At 38.1% G+C, this 11,654-nt stretch overlaps 1 protein-coding gene across 3 annotated transcripts in view; it reads right to left on the bottom strand.

Annotated features, from left to right (window-relative positions):
• Window positions 1-3,039: 3,039 nt before the first annotated feature.
• sertad4 (SERTA domain containing 4) overlaps window positions 3,040-11,654 on the bottom strand; it is an 11,556-nt gene continuing 2,941 nt past the window's right edge. The window contains exons 2-4 of one of the 3 annotated variants that reach the window (XM_077236688.1): window positions 5,710-5,878; window positions 5,424-5,551; window positions 3,040-4,664 (exon numbers count right to left, since the gene is read on the bottom strand). In XM_077236688.1, coding sequence (XP_077092803.1) covers window positions 3,942-4,664; window positions 5,424-5,551; window positions 5,710-5,863 — 1,005 coding nt within the window. In that variant the 5' untranslated portion in view covers window positions 5,864-5,878 and the 3' untranslated portion in view covers window positions 3,040-3,941. Of the gene's footprint in view, window positions 4,683-5,423; window positions 5,552-5,709; window positions 5,879-11,654 lie in introns of all 3 variants that reach the window. The other 2 variants (XM_077236687.1, XM_077236686.1) reach the window with 2 other exon arrangements.

The raw sequence follows: 11,654 nt of genomic DNA, 5'->3' as shown, positions 1-11,654 counted from the left end.
AGAAGTCTGCTGTGGAGCATCGATGGCAAATAAAAGTGCATATTGAGGGCTCATATTGGCCACAAATTCACTTTTTATAACCGATACTAATTATCTACATGTTTATGTGCCCGATTATCGATATACAGAACCGATATATTACTTAGGTTTTTGACAGAACAGCACTGAACCGACCAAAACAGGTTACTGTAATTTCTATAACTTCTACATCAATAAATAAATGGGTTTGAAAAGATTTTTTTTAAATTCAAAATAACGTGCAGTGACACTAAAGTGTCTCTTTTAAATAAAATAATATATATATACATATATTATTTTATTTAAAATGTGGAATGTTTCAAATAAAATTAAATACTGGAATAAAATGTTTCGAATAAAGATATTTATTCCTCTTTGAGATGGTTCCACAAGACGACGTTCGCTTGCAGAGCGCAAGTTTCTGGATGGCACTTAAGTCTGAAGTAATGAGTTTAGGTAAAAGGGAGCAGAGCCAGTGGTTGTTCTGTAGGCAAACATCAGTGACTTGAATTTAATGCCAGCGGAAACTGACAACCAGTGCAATTTTGTGAGTAGAGGAGTGACGTGTTCTCTCTTCGGCTCGTTAAAGACCACTCTGGCTGCAGCATTATGGATCAGTTGCAGAGGTTTGACCGTGCAAGCTGGAAGACCAGCCAGGAGAGTATTACAATAGTCCAGTCTGAACAAAACAAGCTCTTGGACAAGGAGTTGTGTAGCATGCTCTGATAGGAAGGGCATGATTCTCCTAATGTTGTGCAAGGCAATCTACATGACCGGGCAATGCAGTTCTAGCAATGTGGTCTGTGAAGTTCAAATGATCATCAATTACAACTCCAAGGTACCTGGCTGACTTTGATGGAGTTATGGATGATGAGCCTAGCTGAATGGTGAAGTTGTGATGAAGTGTTGGGTTGGCCGGGACCACAAGTAGCTCTGTCTTCGCAAGGTTTAGTTGAAGATGGTGGTCCTTCATCCAGCAAGAAATGTCTGTCAGGCAGGCTGAGATATGAGTATCTACCTTAGGATTGTCAGGCTGGAATGAGATGTATAGTTGTGTGCCATCAGCGTAGCAGTGATAGGAAAAGCCATGTTTCTGAATCACAGATCCTAGTGATGTCATGTAGATGGAGAATAGGAGTGGTCCAAGCACTGAGCCCTGAGGCACTCCAGTAGCTAGATGTTGGGTCTTAGACACCACACCCCTCCACGACACCCTAAAGGACCTAGCTGAGAGGTAAGACTTGAACCATTGGAGTGTGATTCCCAAGATGCCCTTCATCTTTAGGATTGACAGGAGGATCTGGTGGTTAACTGTGTCAAAGGCAGCAGACAGATCCAGCAGGATGAGAACTGAGGATTTGGAAGCTGCTCTTGCCAGTCTCAGAGCTTCAATTACTGAGAGCAGGGCAGTCTCAGAAATGGCTTGAAGTTGGTAAGTGGGAATAGGATCAAGCGGACAGGTGGTAGGGCGATTGGAAAGGAGGAGTTTGGAGACTTCTGCCTCTGAAAGTAGAGAGAAGGAGGGGAGAATGTGTGTGTTAGCTGATAAAATGGGTGTCAGTTTGTGGATTGGTAAATTGGCCGCTGATGGTGGTTGTTTTATTAATGAAGAATGTGGCAAAATCGTCAGCTGTTAGGGTTGATGAAGGTGGAGAAGGAGGGTTGAGAAGAGAGGAGAAGGTTTTGAAAAGCATGCAAGAGGCAGAATAATTGTTAATTTGGTTGTGATAGTAAGTCACAGTAGAGATATTAGCAGAGAAGGAAGAGAGGAGGGATTGATAAAGACCAAGGTCAGTAGGATATTTCGATTTGCGCACTTCCTCTCTGCACCCCTGAGTTTAGAACGATGTTCGCGGAGAACATGAGATAACCAGGGGGCAGAGGGTGTGGCGCAGGCTGGGCTGGAGGAAAGGGGGCAGAAGTTGTCCAAGCAGGATGTTAAAGTGGAGAAAAGAGTATCAGTTGCACTGTTAGTATCTAGTGTTGAGAGCTGATCAGGTGGAGGAGGTGTGGATGAGACCAAAGACAATAGGCGAGAGGGTGAGAATGAGCGTTGGCTCCGCCGAAAGGTGACCTGTGAAGGAGTGTGTGTTGTGTTCTGAGGCAGGTTGAGTCTCGCACTGAAATGCTGATATTTATTATTTGTCACAACATGTCTGCGGGGTTATTCATGGTCTGTGGAAGTAATTTGTTAATGCTTTTACACTTTTAAATGTCCTTTTAATTTTTGATGGTCGAAAGGTGAGTAGAACAATGTCATCTCTAGTTTGCGTTCATAGAGCGAACCTTTCGCTGTTTATAGTTTAACAGAAGTTACTCCTGTATCCGCGCAAAGCGCCATGGGGTGTAGGAAAAATTTGGATATTCCTAAAGTGCTGAAGCGGATTTATGTAGCGACGACTTCTTATTTCTACTGATAGACAAACAGGTAGGCCTATTCAAACCTAAACAGTTTGCATACTCGTCACGGCTGTACTTCTCCAATCAATGCTACAGTAATAACCTCATAAATATGCAAATAAGAACGTTTACAAATGTTCAGTGTAATGTTGAAACCTGACGACTGACTCAGGATTAAGATAACTTTAAAATGACAGTTACTACTGTAAGTTGAGAATATGAAAAGCCCATGACAACAACTACACTTAACAACAAATTCCTGAGGTGGACTCAAATAATTCCATCATCCTATATCTGCTACTTTCCAGAAGCAGAGTGCTCCATCTAAAAGCATCTCATCTCAGGGTGTGTTCATACTAATCACTGAGTGTATGTGTGCATGTTTGACCGTGGTGTGTGTGTGTTTGCCATGAACATTTTTTCGCCTCAGGGGATCCCAGACTGCTCTTTCAGTAAACATTGTTTCCATAGTGATAATAGAGAAGAGAGGAAGGAAGTGAAGAGGTGACAGCAAGAGTAATAAGAGAGAGAATGAAGGAGAGAGAATGTGTGTGCGTGAATCCAAAGAAATAAGCTGTATGCCAGATATAATCACATCACAAGGAGATAAAGGGAACATTGTGGGCTCGGGATCATTCCTTTATTCTTAACACATTTCACAAAAACACACACACATTCAAACCCGAACAATATTTAAGATTTCATTTCATTTCCTACCAGCATTGTTGCCAGTATAAATTCTGCTCTTGTCTGAGTGTCTCCCATTTTGTGGTTTTAGAAATAAAAAAATAAATGTAGAACGCATAAACAACCGATATAAAAAAGTGCATGAAAATAAAAACTTTGATAGTGAATGGAGATTCTCTCATTCGTACCAATATTCATTGGACTCAGTGGACCTCAAGACAACAGATTAACATGGACACTGAGGTATCTGTACAGGAATCTGTGATAGTGATTATCCTAATTGACACTATCACTGATTCCTGTATAGATACCTCTATGCGTTTTGTTTCCTGAATATGTAAATGTCTGAAATGTTAAGGGAAAATGATTGTTCTAAAAATATTGGCCACCTTCAGGGCCTCATGCATTCGGGCTAAAATCCACTGCATGTAAACGTGATGATAATCATGGAAAGCAACTCATGTCATGCATTTCTCAAGTGCCTATGATATCAACAAAATAAAATGTTGAACATTTTATTATTATTATTGTCTTTTTTTCCACTTCACATGGTGCCTGTCTCTGTGGTTCAGTCACAAATATCCACAAACTCCACAAACACAGCAAACAGAGAATCTTAAAAGAGCATTTAAGGCACAGTATGGTAATTTTCACAAGAGACTGAGCAATATGTGAATTTGGTGTCCTTTTTGATTTGTGGTGTTGTGTAATCCAGAAGTACAAAAAGCACAATACAATTCAAAATCATTGACCATTGATATTCTGTTTGTATAATTGATCTATGAGACTGCTGGAAACCAGTTTCTTCTTTTGTTTCCACAGCAAGTGTTCATTTGTTATTTTCCCCTGGCGTGAGCCCTAGCGAGGGCCCCATGGTGTCCAGCGCCTATAGTGTCTGAAAGCCACCGCTGTGAAACCTCCCCTCCTCTAACTCTCTCTTTCCCTTTCTCTGTCTCTTTTTCCAGGCTCTTGTCATCCCTGTGGCTCTGCGGCCGTAGAACATCGCTCGTCCTGTTCTGCTCTCTGGTTTCTGCTTGACAAAGAGCCACCATAGGACACACAGAGTCCTCTTCTTCATCACTGTCCTCCTCCTCTTCCTCATCCTCACGCAGCTGTGGAAATCTAACTGATGATGACGATGATGATGATGATGATGAAGGGCGAGAGTTGGAGTATACGTTCCGTTCGTACACAGACAGGGGGAGCTGGAGGTAACGTCCGGCTGCGTATAAACAGCAGCAGGCTGGGACGCACTCCTGTCCTTCCCTCCTCAGCAGACGCAGGCGTTTGCGATACGACCCAGGCGGTGTCATGCAGGGCTGCAGGGCAGGAGGAGGGAGTGGTGTATTCGTTGCTGGGGTTTGGAGGGGACAAGGCATGCTTGTCTGACCTGATGGGAAATACCAGTCGCTCTGGAGAAGGATTTCATTTCTGAGACGACGGAGAAGGTTGTTGATGAGCACAGACCGCCGCAAGAAGGACTCGGGGTCATCCATGAAACGCAGCTTCTCCAGAGAGAGACGGAGAATGTTAGCACGCTCCTCCAGGACTGGTGACACCTGCTGGCCCAGAAGACACTATGAGCATTGATAAGAGAGGTAAGGTCAGTTATCAAGTTAACCTTTATGATTCATTACGTGTTGTGTTCAAATCTAAGGGTTAAAGGTTTTGTTTTGTTCGCTGATCATTGTGCAGTGTCATAAAGTGATATACAGTAAACTAGCAGTGCAAACATATGAGCAGAAACTAATTTTCTATGAGCAGAAACTAATTAAAATGACTGAGAAAATGTATTTAGCTTTTGTATTTATACAGCTTTCTAACAGCTGAAATCTGAGTTGATCCAAATAATGTCAAACTAATGGTGTTCACACTTGTATTTCAGTTCTCTTGGTTCTTTTGGTCCAGACCAAAAAAGAAAATTATACATTTAGTCCTGGTTCACTTAGTGTTCACACTGTGATTTTTAAAGGGGACCAATCATGCAAGATATCACTTTTACATGGTGTTTGAACATAAATGTAAACATCCCCATAAATCATAAGCAGAGTTTCAGAATAAGCCGTTTGCAGTTTATGCAATGTGACGCCCATGACTACTGGGGGACTATTAGCATAGATAATATGACCCTGAGTGGCCTTTACACAGTCCGCCATGTTTATCTCCTCGCCAGAGCATTTAACAGCAGCATTCAAGTAAGAAATGTTTCTTATTAAAGTGCCCCTACTAAGCTATTTTAAAGTTTCCTAATGTTGTTTTGGAGTCTCCTTCAACAGGTTCACATGCATCAAAGGTCAAAATACTGTTTAATGACTCACAGTGTGACAGTAACTCCTGAAGCTCAGTACAGGTTCTTCATCCTCCACAAACTTCCTCTTGAAATAAGAGATCCGTGACATGGCCACACGATTCATCACATGATCAGGAACTCGTCTGTAATGGGGCTCTGGAGACAAAATGGGAAGGCTCATTAATAGGCTACGTCTTCTAGATCAAAGACTGGATGTCAAAACTGGATTTTGAAACGTCTACTTTGGAACAGAACATCATGAGCACCATCTGATCACGGTAGTCTGATTTTCAGAAATGAGATCAGTTTCAAACCTTCTCTGAGCCCTTGGGTGTCACCCCCTGGTGGTGAGGGGGTGGAGACACAGCTTTTACTGCAGTGTTCAGATTCCCAGATCGGTTGGTAGATTGACGGCGGTGATTCAGCCTCGGGTTCACAAAAAGGGTTCTTTGATAAGACCAAAGCCATGGTTTCACCTCAGTTCTAGACAACAAACAAAAACATAATTCAAAAAAAATATCATGTAATGAAATCATTATTTTAAAGGGAAAGTTCTCTCACAAATGAATTATATCTTCTTTGGTGTTTCATAGAAGAAAAAAGTTTTTTTTTCTTCTGTTCTGTGAAAGTCAGTGGAGTCCAATGTTGTTTTGGACCCCTTTGACATTCATTGTATAGACAAAAACTGTTGACATATTGTTATTTCTTCTTAAACCAGAGGCCAACTTCTTAGTAAAGTTTAATGCTAGTAAATATTTTTTTTTTGTGCAAAAAAAGTCATAATTAGTTTTTGTTACATTTTTAAACGGTCCAATCCTTCAAAAACAGCCTCTTTGCAAAGCTTGTATTACATTTATGTCAGCTTTAAAAAACAATCTGTGCTGAAATGTGGCGCTCATACTGTTAATATTGAATTGAAATGATTAGAGACTTAAAAAAAAGCCATTGGTTTCTTACATTGTTTTCATCATACATGTTTTGTATTTCTCAATGGGGAGCAGGTTTTTAATTCTGAAATGTAGTTACAGTATGTTTTCATAGTACAATGAATTTTTTTTTATCTCAAAAGATCAGGAAAAATTTGAATCCTCATTATAACCCCTTTAAAGAAAGCAACCTCTCAACAACACTGCTACTTTTCACATTCTTTAGTTATTTCCTCTATCTTTGAAGATTGTATTAACGAGGCATTTGAAAAACACATCGATAACCTTTAAAACAGCTAATAGAGCAAAACCACACAAACACACTCTCTCAAACTCTCTGATAATGACATAGCAGCTTCTATTGAATCTTAGTCTCTCTCTAAGACAGATAACTTATCTTATTGTGTGATCTCACTTTAATCATTTTGTTCTCTGTTCAACCACACACACACAGTGACAGGAGAGAGAGAGAGAGGGGGGAAAGTTCTAGATGACTGTCTCTACAAAGGTCATTAATCTTTACTGACAATTTCTCACACACTATTATTCTCATGTAGTGGGTTCAGTTGGCACATATTGAACTGCTATTTTGCCAGGCTGTTCTGTATCACTATACACAATTCTCACATGGCAACAAACAATATTTATTTCTTTGTAACTATTAGGGCTGTCAATCGATTAAAACATTTAATGCATATAATTATTCAAATTAATCACATATATCCGAATTTACTGACAAAAGCCCCCAAAATAAGATAATGTATTACACTTTTATGGCAAAAAAAAGCAAATTGGCAGTTTTATTTCCATATCATTAATCATTGTTAGTCTGTCTGAGGTAGATTCACAAGAAACTTGTCTTGTATTCCATCTGCTGTTATTTTTTTTTATTGTCTTTGACTTTTTGTTCTTTTTCAACCTTCTTTTTGAAAAAAGTGAAAAGCTCCTTATTATGAAATGTATATAGCGTATTAGTGGACATGATTAATTAGGTGTATCTTATTACATTAGAATTGTTTTATTTTAATAATTTTAAATACAATTTTAATAATTAATTGCACTTAATGAACAAATTTATACAGCTGTCAATTTAATAAGTAAATAAAAAGTCGGTTAAAACAGAAATGGTAAAAATCCCACAAAAAGAGTTTAAATGTAAAAAATTTTTTTGCACGCACACAGACAAAAACAATGTTCCTCTTGCAAGTCAGCTTAATTCGGCTGTAATAACCCGTCCTCTTTTTAGTCTGTGTCCGCAGGGTTTGGATCACACTGAGCTCATGTGAGAGAGACGTGTTTAATCAGAGCAGATCCTGCTCTCTCCTCTCCCTAGTACTGTCGTTACCTGTTTCTCATTCCGCCCACAACTCTGCTTTGAATTTACGCTTTAGAAGACAGAGAGCTGACACAGAAGCAGAGCTCGCTCAAACACAGACACACACACACGCACACACACACGGTCTGTCTGTCTTTGTCTCTTTGCTCGTTTTGTGCTTTTATGCTCTCTCTCTCTCTCTCCATCTCTTCCACTTTCCTTTTCATGTGAAGAAAACATAAAAAGGTGCTGGATCTGTTGGATTTGCACCTCATCAGTCATACACGCACACATACACAAATATCACAGGGTACAGAAAGGGAGTGTGTACAAGAACTGTGAAGCTCAGTAGATGCTAAAACTACAAATTATAAAACACAGTTGATGCTAAAAACAGCAGAGAGAGCGGAAAAAAAGAAAGAAAGAATGAGCGATCCAAACTAAGGAATCATGTAAGGGATAAGCTTTCAGTTCTGCCGTTGTGGTTTTTCCTATGCAAGAACCACAATTGCAGGTTTCCATTGAGATAATGTAGTTTTTGGCTTTACTCACTAAAACCACAACATCCAAAGCTCATGATACTGTTTAACTCTTTACTGGGTTATAAAAAGCTGGTAAAGCTCAATCACAGATGTGTGTGTGTGTGTGTGTGTGTGTGTGTGTGTGTGTGTGTGTGTGTGTGTGTGTGTGTGTGTGTGTGTGTGTGTGTGTGTGTGTGTGTGTGTGTGTGTATATATATAAAAAATATATTTATATATTAATATATATATATTAATATATTTATTTTATATATAAATATATTTTTTATATATATACACACACATATACTATATATGTATATATACTATATATAAATATATTTGTATATATATACAAATACACACACATAAAAACAGTAATATTTTGAATTGTTGTTTTTAAAATAGCTGTGAATATATAGTAAAATGTGATTTATTCATGTGATCAGAGCTGAATTTTCAGCATCATTACTCCAGTCTTCAATGTCACATGATCCTTCAGAAATTATTCTAATATGCTGATTTGTTGCTCAATAAACATTTATTATTATCAATGTTTTTGCTGCTTACACATTTTTTTGTGTAAACAGTGGTACAAATAAAAACATTTGTGGTAAGACTAAAAAAGAGAGAAATTAATACTTGTATTCATCAATGATTCATTAAATACAACAAATTTAGTAAAACCATTGAATAAAAAACATGAAAATAAATGCTGTTAATTCGACCTTCTATTCATCAAATAACCCTGAAAAAAATATATTTCCAAAAATATATTTCTGAACTTTTTTTTGATTATTTATGTAAAAAAAAAAAAAAAGTATATTATCCTAACCAAGGCTGCATTTATTTAATAAAAAATAGCTCAAATTTGATTTTAAAAAAGCTGCTTTTTTATCAGCCATTAGTCAAGTCTTCATTGTCACTTGATCCTTCAGAAAACATTTAGGTTTTCTGATTTGGTGCTCAAAAAACATTTCTTATGATAATAGAAAATGATTGTGCTGCTTAATGTTTTTTTTAAATATGGTTTTACAGGATTCTTTGAATGCCCAGCATAGTTGAAAAAAAAAAAAACGCAGCAATTATTTGAAATAGAATTTTTATGTAACACTATAAATGTCTTTATTGCCACTTTTGATCAATTCAATGCATCCTTGCTGGATAAAAGTATTATTATTTTAATCTTACTAACCCCAAATCTTTGAGTGGTGATATATATATATATATATATATATATATATATATATATATATATATATAATTATAATTCATATTTAAATAATTGCATTTATGTAAATAATTATATCAAATGTTATTTAAATGTATTAAATTATGTTGTTGTTGTTGTTTTTTTCACTTGAGAACATCCTCTAATGCCCCCAAAGGTATGTTTTGTCAGATTTAGCTAACTTCTGGGGACATGCACTTCTTTTGTATAGCTTATTAAGAACAATAATCTTAATGGCCAACTAATAGTCTTCAAGACTAACCAGTATTCCAGAAAATGTATTCCTTTGAAATAATTAAAAAATAAGCCAGAAAGAGAGACAAAACAGACATAAGAAATCAAAACGCTGCAAAATGAATCAGGTTACGAGAACAACTTCAGGCATCAGCTCATATTCTGCGCTGCTCTCTGGAACACCAGACTGACAGATCATTCTAGAACTCCAGCGAAAGTTGACCACAAACTTGGTCTTGGTCTGTGTAGCAGAGACACATTGGCACATGCACAGATCTAAAGAGTCATCATCAACGCCACAGTCTGCCCACACAGCCTGACCCAGAAACAGACACATGATTTATGAGAAACATGAGTAACTGATATAAACACTCAAGTTCAAAGATGTCATTTATGACAAAATATGGAGGTGAAACTGTGCACAGTTCACAGAGGCAACCATTTCTGATGTGAATTTATGACTTTCTAGTGAGAACCATATTCTGAATGAAAAATACCCACCAAGTGTATATAACATTAAATAAATTGTTCAACCAAAAAGCTCTCTTATGACTTTGTATGAACTAGTTTAAGATACTTTTATTGTGCTTTTTTTGTCCACAGCAGGAAAAAAGTCATACAGGTTTAGAAGTTAGAAGAACATGATTTATGAACGACTACTTTAGTTCATGTACACACATGCAGAACCCAAATTGACTACAAAGAGTCACACAGTAATGTGTGAAACACACCCTGCTTCGGTGACGCCCCAATGTGAAACCCATAAGGTGAAAAGACCGCAGCGAGACTTTGCCAACCGTAAGGCTATTACACACACACACTTACACATCTCTCCAGGAACTATCACCCATCTGCTCAGAAACTGCTTTCTGTCGAGGTGCTGGAAGCATTTAAACCATGTGTGTGCTTGACTTCCATTCAACAATTTGGGTTAAGTTTTCCATGACCTGAATCTATCAGCGAGACAGAGGAGGTTTATTTAAGAATCGAAATGTTGAGTTGGGGATCTGAACACATCCTGCAGTCTGTAATCTAGGCCATTAAGTAGTCTCTTTAATTCTCTCACACACACAGACAGAAAATGTAGGCAACACCCAGTCGAGGAGGTAAAACATCCATCCAAACATGTCTGGCACACACACATACAAAGAAAGAGCGAGGGGAAATGAGAAAAAAAAATGAAAGAGGAGAAAAAAAATGAAAGGAAAAAAAAGAGAGGTAGGAACACCCATCCCGCCTGCCAAAATCTCTGTGGCTTGTCTAGGTTACATCCAACTCAAAGCAAGAGAGAAAAAAGTTATACCATGTCTGCACTGCAAGCGAAGAGTGTAACAGACAGGTAAAATAAGAGAAAAGTGATATCAACTCCAGCCAAAAGCCATGTGTGAGCGTATGCGTGTGTGAGGTTAGCGCTGTAACATGATCGTATTGACACAACGCCACATCAGTGCTCAAGGAATGTTCTGGCTACCCATGCATCCCTGCTGTTAAGAGTCAGAGCCTGAGGCAGTGTGTGTGTGTGTGTGTGTGTGTGTGTGTGTTTGAGACAGAGGGAGGGCAGCACGTGCTCTCTGTGTGCTCAAAGGGGACGGGTAATAACATCGTTCAAATGAGCATGACTTTTACATCATGGTGGGCTCTGATTTATTTTTTTGTGATGACTGTGATTTGTGTTCAGACAGAAACTTTAGAGACCCAGCAAATATTTGGACGTTTAATGACCGTTGAAAAGACGTCCCTCTGACACGTCCCGTCATGGTTGAATTTTTTTTCCAAAATGAAAGTTGAACGGACATCTTTGACGTTATCTGTTGTTACATATTTTTACCGATTTATGCCGTCCTACCGCGGCTATTTTTGGCCAGGGACACGACATTGCCGTCTGACCAATGTTTGCTGGGGAGTTTTTTTTAGTCTATTGAAAGTGTATGAGTGTTTCTTAATATTGTTTTTTGTCTCATGAACTCGCACTCAAAACAGAAATGCATTGTTCAGTTTAGTATTATCGTTAATATTATTAAGCCTATACAATTGG

The sequence above is a fragment of the Siphateles boraxobius genome, unplaced genomic scaffold, assembly GCF_051911475.1.
Source record: "Siphateles boraxobius isolate OS27281-9 unplaced genomic scaffold, OSU_SipBor_1 20, whole genome shotgun sequence".
NCBI classification, from domain to species: domain Eukaryota; kingdom Metazoa; phylum Chordata; class Actinopteri; order Cypriniformes; family Leuciscidae; genus Siphateles; species Siphateles boraxobius.
This window is presented reverse-complemented; position numbering and strand designations above follow the sequence as displayed.